This window comes from Panthera onca, chromosome A2, assembly GCF_046562875.1.
Source record: "Panthera onca isolate mPanOnc1 chromosome A2, mPanOnc1 haplotype 2, whole genome shotgun sequence".
NCBI classification, from domain to species: Eukaryota; Metazoa; Chordata; class Mammalia; order Carnivora; family Felidae; genus Panthera; species Panthera onca.
Window position 1 is genome coordinate 150,335,908 of NC_138340.1, and position 22,501 is coordinate 150,358,408.

Sequence of the window (22,501 nt, forward strand, 5' to 3'; positions counted from 1 at the left end):
TCTACTTGTGAAAATTTCCTAAAATTTGGTAAAAAGAAAACAGCAAGAGCTTTTGGCATTTGAAGCAAGATTCCTTCCTCCCCCTCCCAGTTCAGTGTCAGTGAGACTGAATCTCCACCCCAGACCAGCACAGCCAAGAACACAGAGCCCCCCTCTCTCCACTCACGCCAGCCAGAGGGCTGTCTTCCCAAAAGGGGCGGGGCATCAGTAGTTCTTATCCCGCCTCCAGCTACCTGTTGCTGGGGCTAAGTTCCGAGTGAGTGCAGCCAAGAGGTGGGGGCTCCCTTCTTCTACCCACGCTCCATTCAGGAGACAGAGATTCTGCCTGGGGTGCCACATTACCCAGAATATTTTGGCCCTAATCACCCTTACCTTAGCTTGTGAAATGGTGATATCACACTAGAGGCAAATAGAGAAGACCTGAGACTGCTGCCCTCTTTCCACGTACAGCTCAACTCCTAAAGTGGGTGTCACTGAGAGAAGAGTGCCATTGTCCCCAGCTCCAGAGACAGGTCAGAAATTTTGCCTTTGGGGAGAATCAGACAAAAACAGTTTTTAAGAACTTTTTATTTTGAAATATGTGTAGGAACTCTGCTGCATCCTTGACTTCTCCATTGTTAACATCTTGCATGTATCATGATACTATATCGACACCATAAAACTGATGTTGATCTAATCCACAGCGATTATCCAGATTTTATCAGGATGCACGCACTCATTTGTGTGTATTCCTCATAAATTTTTAATTCTAGTCTTTAAAGCACATTGTTATGTAATATCGCATATTTTTATATTGGTATCTGATTTCTTGTTTGTAAATTGTGCAATCTAAGCAATGTGAGTATGCTTGGGAGAGGGCCAAGATTATAAAAAAGTTTTTGGTAAACAAACTCTCTAATTGATCTCAATGTGTTAAGTCATTTGCAGAACCCAATAACCAAAGTAGATTTTGTTTGGGAGATTGTTTTTTTTATTGTTTTGTATGTAGATTTTGTCAGACACATATTTACTCTTCATAAACATCTCCACATAGTGGCTTTTCTCCTCTACCCAAGCTATATTTCAGGCAAAATATAGTAAATTCCTTTACATTAAAATATTTATGTATTTTCCCCTTGGTTGATTGGAGCTTTAAAACTGTTATGAAATCATAATCTGTATTTTTTTTTTTTTCAACGTTTTTTATTTATTTTTGGGACAGAGAGAGACAGAGCATGAACGGGGGAGGGGCAGAGAGAGAGGGAGACACAGAATCGGAAACAGGCTCCAGGCTCCGAGCCATCAGCCCAGAGCCTGACGCGGGGCTCGAACTCACGGACCGCGAGATCGTGACCTGGCTGAAGTCGGACGCTTAACCGACTGCGCCATCCAGGCGCCCCCATAATCTGTATTTAATGTTGGATTTTCCAGATGGAAAACAATCATCATTTGGTTATTTGAAAAGCTGCATACATAAGTGCTCTTATAAGCTAATAGGAGTTCTTAGCCATTGATCTTGAAATTTATTTTAACAGTCTTTGGCAAAAAGAGTGAACAGTGTCATCTTATCTGAGTTTAATGCCTAAGGACAATCTAAATGCATGCTCTGAAGTATTTCTTAATTGTTTGTAAGATATCCATACATCCTGAAAACAATATTTGTAAGTTATTTTTAAAGTATTTTAGGTAACTATATTTCATACCTGGACATTCTCAATAATTGATTCAGAAGACTTAAGCAAAAACAAACAATTATAGATTACTGTGGTTAGAATTGGGAGATCATGTTCATAAGGAAGGACACTGGCCTGGTGATTTTCTATAGGATGAATGGAATAGTTTATAATGGCGTATAGCATCATTTCAACAAAGGGAAGAGGGCTAAAAATAACATGGAGTTCATCGAATCAAGTCTTGCCACAAGTGAATTTCTCTAGCCTAATTTCACATCTTGTCTCTCCAAATTCTGATTATATAGTATTGCTTTTAACTTTGTGTAATTTTTTCTAGAATATTTCCTTTCTCTCTGCCTTCAGTAATCAAGTTTTTATTTTTGTACTTTCCTCTCATTTTTATGATTCTATCAATTTTTTTTTGCTGCCAATTTTATCTACGAAAAAGGGGGATTTTAGTTTTTAACTACTCCATAGTCCACTTTTCATCATGAGTTGAAATGGATAACACGTTGGCAAAAAAATATTGATGTCCTCAGGTTTTTTTTCCCCTTTCTAATGCCCGTTCAGAAAGCTCTTTATAATATCCACATACCACAGATGCAGAAACAAAAGTTTGGAAACTTTTTAAACAAAAGTTTGGAAACTTTTTAAACAAAAGTTTAAAGTGTTTTCACGGTTACATGATTTGTAGACTATTCAAGATTAGCTGTTACAATTCTATAGTGTTTTGTGTCTCATTTAGTGTACCTGGTCATTATTGGCAACTCCTTTTTCAAGGTAGAAAACAATATGTGTATGCTCTTCCTTACTATGGAATTCTACAAAATATTTTTCGTCTTTTTTATATAAGCACAGTTTTGTAATCAATTATACATTTTCATACAATTTTATATATTTTCACTCATTTCATATTATCTTCCTACATCTTTATTTTTATTTAAATAAGTGAGACTATAACCATCCATTTTTTGTCTCTCATTGTAAATAAATTCTTATGAAGTGAAAAAGATTTTTAACTCCCTTTAGTGCCAAAATAACCATATCAATATTTTCTTCTACTCATTGTTGCAGGAGAAAAGTAGTGTTATGAAAGGTATTAGAAGGCTCTGTTTTAAGAGGTATTTTTGTCCATTCTAAACCTATGAGGATAAAATGAGAAATGCTGAAAACTACAATACCAAAGATGATACAGGAAATATACTTCCTTTTCATGTTTATAATATATTGTTTTCCTTCTGGTTCTGTGTTCCATTAGGTTTGTGATAAAGGACATTTAGTGCAAAGACACAAACAATCAAATTCTGATGTGAAAGGTAATGTTCTGCTTGTACTCTCTCTAGCCAATTAATGCATTTATTCAACACTTTTGTGCCACAGCTTTGAGGTTACCACTGTGCTTGGTGCTAGGGACATTAAGTAGTATACTATTACCATTTCTTACCCCCAGGAGCTCATCTTTAATAGGGGGAGAAAAACAAGTAAATAAATGAAGTGCAGTGTTACAGGTGTAATGCCAGTAGTCTAGACAGGGCTCCAAGAAAGCGCAAAGAACAGAAGGTTGGAGTGAGTGGGCCATGTACTTGAGGGATCTCTCTGATATGAGAGATTTTTCCCCAAACAGAATATAGGGATTTTGTTTTAAAAACCATCTTGTTCCTCTCATTTCATAATTTAATAGAGGATGATCCCAGGAGGGAAATAAAATTATGGACCATTTACTTTTACTAGAATCTGCTAAGTTGGATACGAATTTGACTCTATTTGAGATGACCTAATTAAAAAAAAAAAAAAATATATATATATACACACACACACACACACACACACACACACACACACACACATACATGTGTATATATATCCATTTAGTTTATGATCTAGCAAGCTAACTGGAAATAGAAATGGAAATAAGAACCACACCAAGGAAAGGGGAAAATTCTATTATAACTAATGTGGTTAATTGATTTGAACTTTAAATTAACTACTCTTTCTCATAGTGATCATCCAAGCAAATCACTTTTTTTTAATTTTTTTTTAATCTTTGTTTTTGAGAGAGAGAGTGTGTGTGAATGGAGGAGAGGGGCACACAGAGGGGGAGACACAGAATCCGAAGGAGGCTCCAGGCTCTGAGCTGTCAGCACAGAGCCAAACGCGGGGCTCGAACTCACGAACAATGAGATCATGACCTGAGCTGAAGTCGGATGCCCAACCAGCTGCGCCACCCAGACGCCCCCCCAAGCAAATCACTTTTTATATATAATGTATTCCTCTGTTGAAAATTTAATATCAAAAATTAGAACTGAAAAGCACACTTTAGAATACTTACTTTAGATCTTTTTCTACATCTGTGCACATACTATTAATCACAGAATGTTCATGTTGTTTTGCAATCTACATTTTCATTTAAAATTCAAGTATATTATAAACTTCTTTACATGTTACTAAGTGGTGGCAAAGTATTCCATTGTATCTGTTAAACACTTTTGCTTACATTTTTTTCTGTTACAAACAATAACAAAGACCTTAAAACTCTATATTTGTGTATATTCTTATTTATTTATACTAGATTCCTAGAAAGGAATTGCTGACCTAAAGAGTATGGACATTTTTTTATACTTTAACAATAAAAAGCAAAAATGTAACAAAAATTCATAATATTTGAGAACTGTGCTAATTGAGCTAAGCTATTTACATTATCTTCTAGCCTTTTTGTTTAGAAAAAGATAAAAAAATATGAAGTGTAAAAGACTCAAATTATTTTCATGCTACAAATGATCTTTTATCATCTTTTCTAGCTACAAACCCTGATGTATCAGATGACTGTATATTTGATTATTTCAGAAGACCATTCCCTAATCAAGGTTTAGGTGAGTAAAATAGGAATAGAGGCAGTAATGAATCTACATGTGAGCTTTTTAACCATGTGTGCCTGATCAAAATCTACATGTAAATAACTAGCTTATCTTCAAAATGGATAGCCAAGAAGCAATTCGCCTTCCCAGAAATTATGACCTCAAATTTTTATTTTTCTCTCAAGCCCAAGAAATTTGTAAGGGAAGCCAGTAGAAATTCATTATATGTCAATTTGATTCCTTGTAATTTTATCTGTTCAAAAAACAAAAAGAATATTCATCTCATTATCTAATCTCTTCATTCCCATCACATTGAATCCTAAAGAGAGAAACCTTGAGAGTCCTCTAGTTGTACCTATTCATTACAGTATCCAGCCTCATCCAACCTTTGAGTGAGGACACTTGGTGACAAGTAGTTTACCCAATTGTACAGTTCATTCTGTTGCCTGAGAGCTATAGCATTGAGAACATCCTTTTTCTGTTAAGCTAAAAACATGTGTCCCTATAAATTTCATCCACCTCTTTAATTACACAAAACGAAGAGTGAAGTAACCTTAAAGGTAAATATTTCTGATTTTCCCTGATTCTCCTTGAAAAATGCAGTGTCTCTTCCACATAGTAGATGTTAAGTATTTTTTTTAAGCAATCATTTATTTCCTTGAAACTTTCCTTCCATTTCTTTCAGACATCCATAATACAGCATGATTCAAGTCCTTTACCACATGTTTTTCTTTCCTGTCACTCTGTCACTGTTCAAGCTTGATTGAAACTGAACACAGCACTGTAGACGCCAGTTAATGAGTGTACAACAAATCATCACTTTCATTTGCTTCTTTCTACACCTTAGGTTCCCATTAATGCAGTCTAAGGTTGCATCTGTTCTTTTGGAAACTAGCCTAAAACATTGATAAATTGCATTTATATACACTCAAACGTATAAAGTTTGCTGCTGCTCAGTGTTGTCTCCTCCATTTTCTACTTCTTCAATTGGCATTTTGATTCAATGTTTATTGAACCAAATTTATTTATTTATTGGGTCTTAAATTTATTCCTGTTAAATCATCTTAGATTTAGCCTTTCATGAACTCTCGATCTTAAGTGTGTCATGTCATTGTACTTGCTATATATATATATTAGTGTGTGCGTATACAGATGGACATATCTCTATATACATTTGACCTCTTGTCAGAGCTTTAAACTCTTGTATTTAACTCTCTCCTAAACATCTCCACAGAGATGTCCCACATATCCAAATTCAAATTCATCTAATTCCACACTAAATGCTTTTCCTCCTGTATTCTCTGTAACCTTGGTCACAGTATTAGATACAGAACCACCCGTTTTAACCTAGAAACATGACGGTCTTTTTTTTCCTTTCATTTCCATCCCTCGGATCCAGCCACTGAATCCAACTGATTTTACCTCATGATCTCTGTATCTCCTATTATGTCATCATTCTTTTCACTCATCACCTGTTTACAAAGAGATTTCTAATTGGCTTTCTTGCCACCAATATTGTCATCCTAATTCCGTCTTTCTTACTACCATAAAAGTGATCAAAAACACCAATCAGATTATGTAAAACTAGTATGTAAAGCCTTTCAGTAATACCAGTTTCCTAATAGTGGTTGAAATTGGCACAGTCCTAAGACTTAAATTTTTTTTTGGCTTTTTTTTTTTAATATTTTTTTAATTTTTTTTTTTTTTTTTTTTTTTTTTTTTGAGACAGAGACAGAGCATGAATGGGGGAGGGTCACAGAGAGAGGGAGACACAGAATCCGAAGCAGGCTCCAGGCTCTGAGCTGTCAGCACAGAGCCCGACGCAGGGCTCGAACTCACAGACTGTGAGATCATGACCTGAGCCAAAGTTGGATGCCCAACCGACTGAGCCACCCAGGTGCCCCTAGGCTTTCTCTTTTTAATTTTTTTAAAGTGTATCTATCTATTTTGAGAGAGAGAGAGAGAGCACAAGTCGGGGAGGGGCAGCAAGAGAGAACCCCAAGCAGGCTCTGCACTGTCAGTGCAGAGCCCGATGTAGGGCTTGAACTCACAAACTGTGAGATCATGACCTGAGCCAAAGTCAGACGCTTCACTGCCTACACCATCGAGGCACCCATTTTTTTTTTAACTTTTAATTTCAAAATAATTTCAAGAATAGTATGAAGAACTATATCTACCTAACTATATTTCCCCAACCCATTTTTTGTAGACATGTTTATTCCTAAACAATTTCAATACATATTTTCCAAGAACAAGAACAGTGTCTTACATTAAAATCAAGAAATTCAATTTTGATACAATACTATTTTATATACTACAGTTAAATTTTGCCAAATGTAGCAGTAACATCCTTTAGAGCAAAAATTCTCCCTGATTCAGGATCACAAATTGCATTTAAAGGTCACATACCTTTATTCTCTTTCAGTTTGGAACAGCCACTCAGCTTTTCTTTCTCATTCATAGCCCTGGCATTTTTGAAGATCATGGGCCAGTTGTCTTATAGAATGTTTGGCTTTAAAATTTTAATGTACATGAGAATTACCTGGGGAGCTTATGGAAACCCCAGCTTCTGATTCTGAGCTGGTCTTTGTTGTCAGCCCCTGAATCTACATTTTTTATAAGGCACTTCAGATAATTCTGATGTTGGCAATTAGCAGACCATACATTGCGACTCACCACTTAGGAGACTATAAATGAGAGATGGCAAAAGGCCAAGTAGTTAGGACCTAGCCCATCCAACCCTTACTCATCCTGACTAGCTTTCTTTCTTTTGATAATGTTGTTAGTTCAAAAGAAAAAGATTTTTTTTTAATTTTTTTACATTGATTTATTTTTGAGAAACAGAGTGAGACAAAGCGTGAGCAGGGGAGGGGCAGAGAGAGAAGGAGACAGAGAATCTGAAGCAGGCTCCAGGCTCTGAGCAAGTGGTTAGCACAGAGCCTAATGTGGGGCTCGAACTCACAAACTGTGAGGTCATGACCTGAGCTGAAGTCAGACGCTCAACCGACTGAGCCACCCAGGCGCCCCAAGAAAAAGATTTTCTGACAACCACTAGCTACCGCACAGAAACCAGATTCTATAACATAATGTACAAGAACTGCAACGAACTGGCTCCTGACTACCCCTCCAGTTTTACCCCTTGCCATTCTCTGCCTTTTACTTTAGACTTCAGCAAAGATAATCTTCTTGTAACCTCAAAATCAGTCTTACCTTTTTGCCTTTCCTCATGCCATCTCCTGTGCTTGAAACTTAATTCTCCCTCTCTTCAACTACATTAGCTACTCATCACTTAAGGAGTAAGTATCAAATTTTAGTAAGACTCATATACAGTTTATTACAATAAGAGTTAGATAAAGTCATAATGATTTGCACAAATTGCTCAGATTGTTCGGAAAAGAGGATCAGATCCAGCCTAGAAATCTCAGGGCATATTTTTTTGAAGAAATTGATACTTAAATTATGATGCAGTCTTAAGTGACAAGTTAGACATTTAGCAAGAACAGAGAGTACCTTCCTTGAATTCTTAAAAAAAAAAAAAAATTGTTGTCAGTGGTTTTGTGATCTTATGTGTAAAATTTTTCCTTACTTGAGATGTAATATGTCTGGGACTGGAAATAACCCATTCAAAGCCTTTTGACTTCTGTCATCTCTTACCAATATTTAGTCTCCTCTTTCTAGAGAAAAGAAAACTCTATTTGATAGAAAAGACAGAAGCAACTTAAGAGCTGAGGGATTCTGCTCTTTGTCATCACTCAGGATGATTATCATTAAAATAATCCCAGCAGATCAGATTTAAAAATTGTGATAGATTTTCATTCTGAATATAGCTAAGTAAAATTTACATCTTTTTTATAAGTTTTTTGAAGTTTACTTATTTTGAGAGAGAGAGAAAGTGAGCAGGGGAGAGGCAGAGAGAGAGGGATAGAGAAAGAGAATCCAAAGCAGGCTCCACGCTGTCAGCGCAGAGCCCAACGCAGGGCTCAAACCCATGAACCGTGAGATCATGACCTGAACTGAAATCAGGAGTCAGAGGCTAAATTGATTGAGCCACCCAGGCACCCAGATTAAAATTTACATCTTGTTGTCAATATTTATTTATATCTTTTTTTAAAATATTTTTTATGTTATTTTTTATTTTTTAAAATTTGCATCCAAATTAGTCAGCATATAGTGAAACAAAGATTTCAGGAGTAGATTCCTTAGTGCCCCTTACCCATTTAGCCCATCCCCCCTCCCACAACCTCTCCAGCAACCCTTAGTTTATTCTCCATATTTTTGAGTCTCTTCTGTTTTTTCCCGTCCCTGTTTTTATATTATTTTTGTTTCTCTTCCCTTATGTTCATCTGTTTTGTCTCTTCAAGTCCTCATATGAGTGAAGGCATATGATTTTTGTCTTTCTCTAATTTCACTTAGCATAATACCCTCCAGTTCCATCCATGTAGTTGCAAATGGCAAGATTTCATTCTTTTTGATTGCCAAGTAATACTCCATTGTATATATATATACCACATCTTATTTATCCATTCATCCATCGATGGACATTTGGGCTCTTTCCATACCTTGGCTATTGTTGATAGTGCTGCTATAAACATGGGGGTGCATGTGTCCCTTCAAAACAGCACACCTAATCCTGTGGATAAATGCCTAGTAGAGCAATTACTGGGTCATAGGGTAGTTCTATTGTTAGTTTTTTGAGGAACCTCCATACCGTTTTCCAGAGTGGCTGCACCAGCTTGCATTCCCACCAACAATGCAAAAGAGATCCTCTTTCTCTGCATCCTCACCAACATCTATTGTTGCCTGAGTTGTTAAAGTTAGCCGTTCTGACAGGGGTGAGGTGGTATCTCATTGTGGTTTTGATTTGTATTTCCCTGATGATGAGTGATGTTGAGCATTTTTTCATGGGTCGGTTGGCCATCTCGATGTCTTTCTTGGAGAAGTGTCTATTCATGTCTTTTGCCCATTTCTTCACTGGATTATTTTTTTGGGTGTTGAGTTTGATAAGTTCCTTATAGATTTTACATTTATCTGATATGTCCTTTGCAAATATCTTCTCTCATTTTAGTTTTGCTGATTGTTTCCTTTGCTGTACAAGAAGCTTTTTATTTTGATGAGATCCCAGTAGTTCGTTTTTGCTTTTGTTTCCCTTGCCTCCGGAGATGTGTTGAGTAAGAAGTTGCTGCAGCCAAGATCAAAGAGGTTTTTGCCTGCTTTCTCCTCAAGGATTTTGATGGCTTCCTGTCTTACATTGAGGTCTTTCATCCATTTTGAGTTTATTTTTGTATATGGTGTAAGAAAGTGGTCCAGGTTCATTCTTCTGCATGTCGCTGTCCCAGCACCACTTGCTGAAGAGACTATCTTTATTCCATTGGATGTTCTTTCCTGCTTTGTCAAAGATGAGTTGGCCATACGTTTGTGGGTCCATTTCTGGGTTCTCTATTCTGTTCCATTGATCTGAATGTTTATTCTTGTGCCAAATATTTATTCATATCTTAACTCACTTGATATTTTAACCTTCCTAACAGTATTCCTCTATGTCTCAGACACTCTCTTATAATCAATCTTTGGTAAAAAATCTCCTTTCCATCTTTGTTCATGTTTTTTTAAGGATCTGATGGCTATCTGCTTCCCAGAAGTGTCAAGTTATACTAGTCAAAGATTGTACTAGATACTAGGATACAATGGGAAATATAGAAGCAGAAAGTGACAAACAGGTAAAGAGACAGCAGAAATATAATGGAATAAATGCTACTTGCTGTGTTACAGGATTACATAGGAGTTGTTTGAGGACAGGGGTGTATGAGACAAAGTTTCTCAAGAAGGCAATTGTTAGGATTCCAGGGGCCAAATATATAATCATTTTTCTTTACCAAGATCTGAATCTATTAAGAATTAAGACAAAATACTAGCAAATTGAATCCCACAACATATTAAAAGGATTATGCACAATGACCAAATAGAATTTATCCCAGAAAGGCAAGATTGTTTTAACATATGAAAATAATGTAGACTTCCAGGGAAGATAGTGGAGTAGGAGGACCCTCTGATCACCTCATCTCATGGATATAACTAGGTAACACCCACATCAGTGTAAATAACCTAGAAAACAACCCAAAGATTCGCAGAACAGACGCTCCATAGCTAAGTGTAGAGAAGAGGACATATCAAAGAGGATAGGAAAGGCAGAGACAAGGTCAGGAGCTAAATAGACAGGTGGGACTGTGCTGTAGGGAGGAATGCCATGAATGTGGAAAGGAGAGAGTACCAGACCCTCACACCAAGCACCCCAGGCCTGGAGAAGCTGCAAAAAAACAAGAGGGGCATAATTTTGCAAGTTCTTATAATCAGCAGAGCTTAATCCCTGGAACTTTAAAAATCAGTTGACTCAACTCTGGCAGAGCCAGGAGGGCAATAGGAAACTCAGTCCACACCCTGAAAGAGACAGCACAAGAGCCTCACTGAGATACAGCATAAAAGTAGCAGTTTGAAAAACGCATGGGGTATACAGGAGGGAGATTTATTTATTCATCTCAGAGCATGTGCTAGAGGGGCAGAGATCTTTGGGAGACTTCTCCGAGAATAAAAGAGTTGGTGGGTGCCATTTCCTTTCCCCACCTCCCAGCCTAGACACATGAACACCTGTGGGAAACAGTATAGTGCCAACACTCACTACAGAACTTGCTAATGGTGTGCACCACCCCCACATTCTCCTCCAAACACAGCCCTCTAACCGGACATTAGCTCTAGATTGTCTCCCACAGCAGACCTGCACAAACCTTGCTAACACCACATGAACTGCCCCTGCATTCTCCTCCAATACAGTATTGACAGGAACCCACCTAAAGCAGTGCTACCGGCCTGAAAGGATACATGCAGTCATGACAGAGACCAGCACCACTCCAAAGTGACCCCTACCCAGGGGAGACTGGAAAATAAGCACATACACCAGTCCAACTGCGGCCCTAGCCATGGGCTGGGGGCAGACATGTAGTCTAACAACAAGGGCCCATCCACCAGCCAAAGCTTCTCAGAGGACAACACAGAGAAAATGCCCAGCAGTTTGGTACTACAGTATCTCTGGCAGTTGCCTTGTCTGACTCCAACTCAAGCCCAAGGTGGCCTCGACTGGCACACCAGAAACACGGGGACGAAACTCTACCCACAACAGGCAAAGAGAGCCAAAGCAGATGACTAGACTGGAGGCAGAAGTGGCTCAACCACAATAGTAGGGTGCACAAATAGATACCCCTCAAGCACCAGATTCTGGTGAACGAGGGACACTGCACTATAGGGCACTACAGAGCCCCTTCTTCATAGGCCACTACTTTTAAGAGCAGGAGATGCAGCTGACTCCTAACATGTAGAAATAGGCTCAGAGAAATATGTTCCAAATGAAAGCACAGGGCAAAATCACAGCAAGAGAGCTAAACAAAATGGAGGTAAGTAAATGCCTGATAGAGAACTTAAAGTAATGGTCACAAAGATACTCACTGGGCTTGTGAAAAACATGGAGGGACCTCAGTGATACCCTCAACAAAGAGATGGAAAACCAACCAGAGATGAAGAACTCAGCTGAAATTAAAAATACACTAGTTGGAATAAATAGACTAGAGGAAGCAGAAGAATGGATCAGAGACCTGCAGAACAGAATACTGGAAAGCAATCAAGCTGAACAAGAGAGAGAAACATAATCGAAATTGAAATTAGACTAAAAGAACTCAATGACACCATCAAGGATGATAACATTTACATTAATAGGGAATCCCAAAAGGAGAAGAGAGAGAAATGGGAACAGAAAATGTATTTGAAGAAATAGCTGAAAAGTTCCTGAATCTGGGGAAGGAAACAGAAATCCAGGTACAGGAGGCACAAAAGACCCCAACAAAATCAACCCAAGGAGGTCCACACCAAGATATATAGTAATTAAAATGGCAAAAAGTAATGATAACAAGAGAATTTTAAAAGCAACAAGAGAAAAGAAAACAGTTACATACAAAGGAAGCCCCATAAGGTTATCAACTGATTTTTCAGCAGACACTTTGAAGGCCAGAAGAGAGCAGCATAATATATTCAAGTGCTGAAAGATAAAAATAATATTCTAGCAGTCAGTTATACTTTACCCAGCAAGGCTATCATCCATAATGGAGAGATAAAGAGTTTCCCAGACAAATAAAAGTTAAACGAATACATGATCACAAAACCAGCCTTGAAGAGATATTAAAAGGGAGTCTTTGAGGGGAAGGAAAGACCATAAAGCAGGCGTGAGAAAAGTAGGAAATACAAAAGCAATAAAATTAAGTATATAAAAGTCAGTCAAGGACTTCACTAAATAAATGTAAAATATGATACCATATGTCTAAAATGGGGGGAGAGGAGTAAAGAATGGGTTCAAAATTAAGCAACCATCAATTTAATATAGGCTGTTATATACATAAGATTTACATACAAAACTAATGGTAACCACAAATAAAAAATCAGTAAGAGATAGGCAAAAAAAAAAAAAAAAAAAAAGGAAGAAAACAGAATCCAGGTATATTACTAAAGAAAGCTAGCAAACCATCAGGGAAGAGAACAAGAGAAGAAAGGAACAAAGAAGAACTACAGAATCAACCATAAAACAAGTAACAAAATAGCATCAATTATTACTTTGAATGTAAATGCTCCAAGGGTAAAAGAATGGATGAAAAAGCAAGACCCATCTGTATGCTGCCTACAAGAGACTTCTTTCAGACCTAAAGACACATGCACATTGAAAGTGAAGGAATGAGAAAACATTTATCATGTAAATTTAAGTGAAGAAAGCTAAGATAGCAATACATATATCAGAAGAAAATAGACTTTAAAACAAAGATTGTAACAAGAGTCAAAGAAGGACACTATGTAATCATCAAAGGGAAAATCCAGCAAGAAGATATAACAACTATGGGTATTTAGCACCTAAATACATAAAGCTGCTGGTAACAAAGTAATAGTAATACAATAATAGTAGGGGACCTGAACACCCAATTTATATCAGTGGTAGATCATCCAAACAGAAAATCAACAAAAACACAGTGGCTTTGAATGACACATTGGCCCAGATGGATCTAACAGATATATTCAGAACATCCCATTCTAAAACAACAGAATACATGTTCTTTTGAGTGTACGTGGAACATTCTCCAAAATAGATCACATATTGGGCCACAAAACAAATCTCAACAAATTAAAAAGATTAAAGTCATACCATGCATTTTTTCCAACCACAATGCTATGAAACTAGAAAGCACCCTCAAGAAAAAAATCTGGAAAGAACACAAATACATGGAACTTAAATAACATGCTACTAAACAATGAATGGGTCAGCCAAGAAATCAAAAAGGAAATCAAAAAAATATATGGATACAGGGGCATCTGAATGGCTTGGTCGGTTAAATGTCCAGTCCTTGATTTCAGATCAGGTTGTGGGGTCGAGCCCTGCATGAGACTTCATGCTGAGCAGGAAGCCTGCTTGGGATTCTCTCTCTCTGCCTCTGCCCCTCTCCCAGCCTGCTCACTCACTCTCCCTCTCTAAAATAAAAAAAAAAAAAAATTTTTTCTAATTATATGGAGATAAATGAATATGAAAACACAATTTTCCAAAATTTTTGGGATTCAGCAAAAGCTGTTGTAAGAGAGAAGTTTATAGCAATATAGGCCTACCTCAAGAAGCAAGAAAAATCTCACATAAATAATCTAACCTTACATCTAAAGGAACTAGAAAGAATAACAAAACCAAACCCAAAACCAGTAGAAGGAAAGATTAATAATAAACATTAGAGAAGAAATAGAATCTAACATAACAGAATAGATCAGTGTAACCAGGAGCTGGTTCTTTGAGATCAACAAAATTGAGAATACTTTAGCCAGTATTTTCATCAAAAGAGAGAGAGAGGACTCAAACAAAATCAGAAATGAAAGAGGAGAAATAACAACTTATACTTCAGAAATACAAAGCATTATAAGACAATATAATGAAAAATTATATGCCCACCAATTGAACAACCTAGAAGAGATACATCAATTCCTAGAAACCTATAACTTCCCAAAACTGAATCGGGAAGAAATAGAAAATTTGAACAGATTGATTATAAGCAGTGAAATTGAATCAGTAATCAAAAGACTCCCAACAAATTCCAGGACCAGATGGTTTCACAGGTAAATTCTACTAAACATTTAAAGAAGAGTTAGTACTGACTCATCTCAAACTATTCCAAAAAAAAAAAAAAAAATAGAAAGGAAGGAAAGCTTCCAAATGTGTTCTATGCAGCCAGTGTTAAACTGATACCAAAACCAAGTAAATGCACTACAAAAGAAGAGAATTACAGGCCAATATGTCTAATAAACACACATGCAGAAATCCTCGATAAAATACTGGCAAGCCAAATCCAACAATACATTTAAAAAATCATTCACCACAGTCAAGTGAGATTTATTCCTGGAATGCAAGGGTGGTTCAGTTTTCACAGATTAATCAATGTGATACATAAATAAGGGAAAGGATAAAAACTATATGATCATTTCAATAGATGCAGAAATATCATTTGACAAAGCACAACATCCATTCATGATAAAAGACCTCAACAAAGTAGGTTTAGAGGGAACATACTTCAACATAATAAAGGTCATATATTTAAAAACCCACAGCTAACATCATACTCAATGTTTAAAAACTGAGAGCTTTTCCCCTAAGGTCAGGAACAAGACAAGGACATCCACTTCACCACTTTTATTCAACATAGTACTGGCAGTCCTAGCCACAACAGTCAGACAACAAAAAGAAATAAAAGCATCCAAATTTATAAGGAAGAAGTAGGCTTTCATCATTTGCAGATGACATATTACTATACATAGAAAACCCTCAAGACTCCACAAAAGAACTACTAAAACTGATTAATGAATTCAATAAGGCCATAGGATACAAAATCAATACACAGAAATTTGTTGCCTTTCTACACACTAATAATGAAGCAACAGAAATTAAAACAATCCCATTTACAATTTCACCAAAAATAATAAAATATCTAGGAATAAACATAATTGAGGTGAAAGACCTGTACTCTGAAAACTATAAAACACTGATGAAAAAAACTGAAGATGACACAAATGGAAAGATACTCCATGATCATGGACTGGGAGCACAAATATGGTTAAAATGTCTATACTACCCAAAGCAATCCACAGACTTAATACAATCCCTATCAAAATACTAACAGCATTTTTTTATAGAACTAGAGCAAGTAACACCAACATTTGTGTGGAACCACAAAAGACCCTGAAAAGCCAAAGCAATCTTGAAAAAGAAGAACAAAAGTAAAGGTATCACAATTCCAGATTTCAAGATATACTACAAGGCTATAGTAATAAAACAGTATGACTGGCACAAGGATAAACACATAAATCAATAGAACAGAATAGAGAACGCTGAAATAAACCCTCAAATATTTGGGCAATTTATCTTCAACAAAGGAGGTAAGAATATGCAATGAGAAAAAGGCAGTCTCTTCAACCAATGGTTCTGGGAAAACTGGATAGCTGCATGCAAAAGAATGAAACCGTACCACTTTCTTACACCATACAGAAAAATAAACTCTAAATGGATTAAGGACTTAAACGTGAAAACTGAAACCATAAAAATTCTAAACTAAGAGAGCATAAAAAGTCTACACTAAGAAAACATGTGAGAACCGAAACCATGAAAAGTCTACACTAAGAAAACATAGACTTAAATGTGAGAACTGAAACCATAAAAAGTCTACATTATGAAAGTCTACACCAAGAAAGACATTGGCCATGGCAACATTTTTCTAGATATGTCTCCCAAGGCAAGGGAAACAAAAGCAAAAATAAACTATTAAGACATCAAAATAAAAAGCTTTTGCACAGCAAAGGAAACAATCCACAAAACTAAAAGATAACCTTCTGAATGGGAGAAGGTATTTGCAAGTGGCATATCCAATAAGAGGTTAGTATCCAAAATATATAAAGTATAAAGAACTGATACAACTCAACCCACAAAACAAATATTCAATTAAAAAATGGGTAGAAGACATGAACAGACATTTCTCCAACAAAGACATATAGATGGCCAACAGACACATGAAAAGATGCTCAATATCACTCATCATCAGGAAAATGCAAGTCAAAACCACAGTGAGCTATCCCATCATATGTCAGAATGGCTAAAATCAACAATATGAGAAACAACAGGTATTGGCAAAGATGTGGAGAAAGGGGAACCCTTGTGCACTGCTGGTGGGAATGCAAACCAGTGCAGCCACTGTGGAAAACAATATGGAGATTCAAAAATGAAAACCAGAATTACCATATGCTCCAGTAATTCCACTACTGGGTATTTACCCAAAGAGTATGAAAACAGTAATTCAAAAAGATCTATGCAGCACCCCTATGTTTATTGAAGCATTATTTTTAATTGGCAAGATATGGAAGCAACCCAAACATCCATCAACAGATGAATGGATAAAGAAGATGTGTGTGTGTGTGTGTGTGTGTGTGGCAAATCTTGCCATTTGCAACAACATGGATGGAGATGGAGAGTATAAGTGAAATAAGTCAGAGAAAGACAAATACTATATGATTTCACTAATGTTCAACCTAAGAAACAAATGAACAAAGAAAAGATTTAAAAAAAAACAGATTCTTAAATATAAAGAACCGATGGTTATAGAATGGAGGGGGGATGGGCGATATAAGTAAAAGGGATTAAGATTACACTTATGAGGAGCACTTAGTAATGTATAGAATTGTTGAATTACTATTGTACACATGATACTAATATAACACTGTAGGTTAATTATACTGGACTTAAATACAATTTTTAAAAAGACAACTATGATTAATGTTAAGAGCTCTAATGGGAAAAGTAACCAATATGTAAGAATAGATGGGCAATATAAGCAAAGATCTGGAAGCATTTAAGGAAGAATCTAAATGAAATGCTAAAAACCAAAAACACTAACAAAAATGAAAAATGCCTTTGATGGCCTCATCAGTAGTGGACTGGAAGTGGTCAAGGAAAGAATCAGTGAGCTTGAAGATAGGTAAGACCAACTCCCCAAACTGAAATGCTAAGAGGAACATGGAAGGGGAAAACAAAGAATATCAAAGGTCAGTGGGACAATTTTAAAAGATGTAAAGTACACATAATTGGAATACCAGGAGGAGAGGAAAAAGAACAGGAGCACAGAAAACATAAATATTTGTATTGTTAATGTGTTGTCAAAATATAAACTATACTTTGCTCATGCATCTGCATGCTTAGCAGTTAAAAGGTAAAATTTGGCAACTTTCATTCCATCTATAAACTTTTACTAAAGAAAATGAAAAGATCTTACCTTCTAAAATATCTTGCACACCTTATACTAGAAAATAGTGTGATTTTCTATCCTGTGATATTGAGTCTTTCATAATGAAAGTTTTGGGTCACTTTTTAATTTCCTCAAAACTTTCAGAAACACTTAACGAGATTTTTTAACTTTATAGAATGCAAGAAGATAGCCTCCTTGTACCTGTGCCTACAAGATGTCTATCATGGTTGTCAAATATCAAAACGCTGGTCTGCCAATAAACCACATTTTTGACATGTGGGAGAAGAATGTCCTCTAATTTGGAAGTAGTTTGAATGTGAGAATATAGGAAAGCACTACAGTAAAATAATTTACATTCTGTTTTCTCTCAAACTGTTTGATGATCTTTATAGAAGTACCAAGGACTGTAGAAAAGGATTCACTACGCCTGAGCTATTTGGTATTGTGTGTAGATTGTGACAAAAACTCAAACAGTGGGGGGGGAAAATGACATTTGGGGGGAAAGAAGACTGACTCAAAACTCAAAGGTGTCACCAGAAGGGGCAGCCAAATGAAACAGCCATGAAAACTAATTTATTTGAAATCCACCTTCAGTTTAAGTTCAGATTACCCCTGTGCTTTAAAAACATTTACGGGGTGCCTGGGTGGCTCAGTCGGTTAAGCGCCGACTTCAGCCCGGGTCACGATCTCGCGGTCCATGAGTTTGAGCCCCGCGTCGGGCTCTGGGCTGATGGCTCGGAGCCTGGAGCCTGTTTCCGATTCTGTGTCTCCCTCTCTCTCTGCCCCTCCCCCGTTCATGCTCTGTCTCTCTCTGTCTCAAAAATAAATAAACATTAAAAAAATTTTTTTTTAAATAAAAATAAAAACATTTTCCCTGCAGGTGCCTGGGTGGCTCACTCAGTTAGACATTCAATCTTGATTTTGGCTCAGGTCATGATCTCATGGTTCATGGAATCAAGCCCCAAGTCAGACTCTGCACTGAGAGCACGGAGCCTGCTTGGGATTCTCTCTCTCCACCTCTCTCTGCCCCTCCCCTAGTTTCTGCCCCCCCCTCCCAAAATAAATATCAAATTCAACACCCAAAAAACTAATAATCCAGTGAAGAAATGGGCAAAAGACATGAACACTTTTCCAAAGAAGACATCCAGATGGCTAACAGACACACGAAAAGATGCTCAACATCACTCATCATCAGGGAAATACAAATCAAAACCACAATGAGATACCACCTCACACCTATCAGAATGGCTAAAATTAGTAACTCAGGAATCAACAGATGTTGGTGAGGATGCAGAGAAAGGGGAACACTTTTGCCCTGCTGGTTGGAATGCAAACTGGTGCAGCCACTCTGGAAAACAGTATGGAGGTTCCTCAAAAAATTAAAAATAGAACTACCCTACGACCCAGCAATTGCACTACCAGGTATACAAGGATACAAAAGTTCTGATTCAAAGGGGCACATGCACCCCAATGTTTGTAGCAGCACTATCAACAATAGTTAAATTATGAAAAGAGTCCAAATGTCCATCAACTGATGAATGGATAAAGAAGATGTGGAATATACTTACAATGGAATATTACTCAGTGATCAAAAAGAATGAAATCTTGCCATTTGCAACAACATGGATGGAACTAGAGGGTATTATGCTAAGCAAAGTAAGTCAGAGAAAGATAAGTATATGATTTTACTCGTGGAAATGTAATAAAACAGATGAACATAGGGGAAGGGAAGGAAAAATAAGATAAAAACAGAGAGGGAGGCAAACCATAAGAGACTCAAATACAGAGAATAAAGTGAGGGTTGCTGATGGGGAGAGGAGTGGAGGGATAGACTAAATGGGTGATGGGCATTTGAGGGCACTTGTTGGGATGAGCACTGGGTGTTATATGTAAGTGACGAATACTAAATTCTACTCCTGAAATCATTATTACACTATATGTTAACTAACTTGAATTTAAATAAAATTTTAAAAAATGTTTAAGTAAAATTAAAAAAAAAAAAACAGTACACATTTTCCCCAAGTTTAACTTATGGTGACATCCAGTGTGCTTCAGTGTCTAACAACAATGAACAATCCAGACATGCAGAACCTACATGATGAATTTAAAGATGCAAACGGCCTGAATGCCAAAAAGCTAGTCTACTAGATAATAAGTGGATGGACATTTTTGAAGGGCTGGAAACTAATTCTTTACAGGTTGAAAAACCTGCTGTTGCTAGTAAGTAAAATCGTATTCCATGTTCAAACTCCTCTGTTGACGGGATTATCTAATTTGATGTCATTGCACTGGACTGCCACCAGGGACCAGTGTAAAGTGGGCTTGATAAGAGACCTGCAAGTGAGAGAGAACTTGACTTTGAATGTGTTCAGTGTTACCACTACACAGAAGAAAAGAGGGATGTCCTAAAGGCTGCAGGGAGTTCAGAGAGTATTATCAGAAAAGGAAATACAAAATGCAAAAATACTCTATTTTATCATGGGACATAACCATATCATTGTTAATTTTTATTAAATATAGGAAATATCTATTAGCCTCATTATATTTACCTTCAACTTTTAAAAGTCAATATTTATGTGTCTTAAGAATAGACAATAATATGGCTTATAAAATTTAAATATCCAACAAGGAGCTAAAATCTGTATCAGAAACAAAGATATTAATATATTATTATCACACATACTATTTGTTTAATTTCTTCTATAAATTACTAATTGCCACTGTTAACTGCTCCAATTGTTTTTGCTTCATAGTGTTTATATATCAGAAAAGGAAATATAGACTGTTATATTAATTTTAAATACCTATTTTATATTTTACTGTTAAAATCATAATATATGTGATGTATAGCTACCTATTACATACTATACTTTTTTTTGGGGGGGGGGGGAGGGTCTGGGATGGCTGTGTCCTAGGTTGGCTGTCTACTATACATGTAGACAAACATCCTTCATAGATGTTTATATAAATATAAATATATATATTCAATTCTGAATTGTTTGACAATTATTGGATAGGTATTTCTACTGTCTACTGTTCTCTTGAAAGAGTTTAAAGGCTTCTAGGGGAAATATGTACAGGTATACTTCATGTCTGGATGAAACAATGGCAGATTAATTGAAAATAAGCTCATTTAAGCTAGCCATTAAATGTATGAATGAGGTAATTGTCAAGAAGTAAAAACAAGTTTTGTTAATCTCTAAAAAAATCTCCATTTATGGGGCCCCTGGGTGGCTCGGTTGGTGAAGCATCTGACTTCGGCTCAGGTCACGATCTCGCAATCCGTGAATTCAAGTCCCGCGTCCGGCTCTGCGCTGACAGCTCAGAGCCTGGAGCCTGCTTCAGATTCTATGTCTCCCTCTCTCTCTGCACGTCCCCCACTCACGCTCTGTCTCTCAAAAATGAATAAATGTTAAAAAAAAATTTTTTTAAATCTCCATTTAGAAATTTTATGGTATACTCTCTTTTTTAGTGAAAATACCCGCACGAGCTCCTTCTTGGCTTCTAAAAAGATATGTGAGGTAGGAGAACTATACTTGATTTCTTCCACCTGACTACATTCCTCCTTTCCCTCTGGCTTATGTGATTTTGATTTTGAGTTAAAGCAACAGGTAAAAGTAACTTTTTTATAACAATTGCTAATTGAAGTCTCCTTATATTCTCCATAGTATCTGTGACTAGGCCAGTGTTGTACGTAGCAGTGTTTACATGATGCATTTTGAAGCGTTGTGAGATTTCAGTATTCCCAAACTGTCCCCATTTGATGCCTTAAAATCTACAATTAGACATTTATTTCTCTGCATTTATCATTGCATTATCTGAGTTTCTCTTTTTGAAAAGAAACATTTCTGGCATAAGGTAATTATTTAACAGTTTACAATGGATGACTATCAAATGTGTTACTATCTGTAATAGCATTTGGAGCACTGGCCACCTATTTTTTGATACTCGTACCTAAAACACATATAATACTAGCACCAAAAAACTGGAAAAAGAATAGATAGTGAATTCAGGGATAACAGATAAACTGTGCAGTTTTGTCTAAGCCAGGAATACTTACATCACCATTCCCCTTGGCAAGTTAGAAACAGTGACATGAACAACCATCTAAGCAGTGGAAGAGTAAGTATCTGAGGATCGACTGAATTTATCCAACAGAGGAAACATGGTCTGTACTTTCTTCCTTCCTCAACTCTTCTAAGAACTTGGTTTCTACTTAGCATAATGGGTTCTGTAGAAATATGTAGGCTCTCCTGCCCCAAAAACTTATAAAATTAGGTAAGATACCATCTTTAGGCATACCTGTACTTGGATCTAGAATTGATCAAACTAAAACAATTTTTAAAAATATATTAGTTATATCTATGGAAAGCAATCAAATGATATATCAAAATAGGAGAAAGTAAAGTGTTCGAGTTACAGGATGTGAATTCTAGACCTGCCCCTCCCTCTTATTAGCTACATGATCTTAAGAAAATAGTTTAACCATCCTGATTCCCTAATATTCCCTCTCTGATATAAGATAGGGATAACATTGGCCATCCTGCCTATATCATAGGACTGGTAAGATCTCCAAGTCAGGTAATAGCTGTAAGAATCCTTTATATACTCTGAGGTGTAATATACATTACATTACTCTTGATTAGAT

At 36.6% G+C, this 22,501-nt stretch overlaps 1 protein-coding gene and 1 long non-coding RNA gene across 15 annotated transcripts in view; one reads left to right on the top strand and one right to left on the bottom strand.

Moving 5' to 3' along the window:
* The window catches only part of AGBL3 (AGBL carboxypeptidase 3), a 71,731-nt gene that overhangs the window by 39,343 nt on the left and 9,887 nt on the right, over positions 1 to 22,501 (top strand). For 6 of the 8 annotated variants that reach the window (XM_078439011.2, XM_078439019.2, XM_081795074.1 and 3 more), the window contains 3 exons: positions 2,911 to 2,968; positions 4,451 to 4,522; positions 21,326 to 21,374. In XM_078439011.2, coding sequence (XP_078295137.1) covers positions 2,911 to 2,968; positions 4,451 to 4,522; positions 21,326 to 21,374 — 179 coding nt within the window. The remainder of the gene's footprint in view (positions 1 to 2,910; positions 2,969 to 4,450; positions 4,523 to 21,325; positions 21,375 to 22,501) is intronic. The other 2 variants (XM_078439026.2, XM_078439022.2) reach the window with 1 other exon arrangement.
* LOC144614647 (uncharacterized) overlaps positions 1 to 22,501 on the bottom strand; it is a 77,913-nt gene that overhangs the window by 26,401 nt on the left and 29,011 nt on the right. For all 7 annotated transcript variants that reach the window (XR_014137332.1, XR_013552588.2, XR_014137333.1 and 4 more), the window contains one exon: positions 373 to 526. This is a non-coding gene — a long non-coding RNA (uncharacterized LOC144614647). The remainder of the gene's footprint in view (positions 1 to 372; positions 527 to 22,501) is intronic.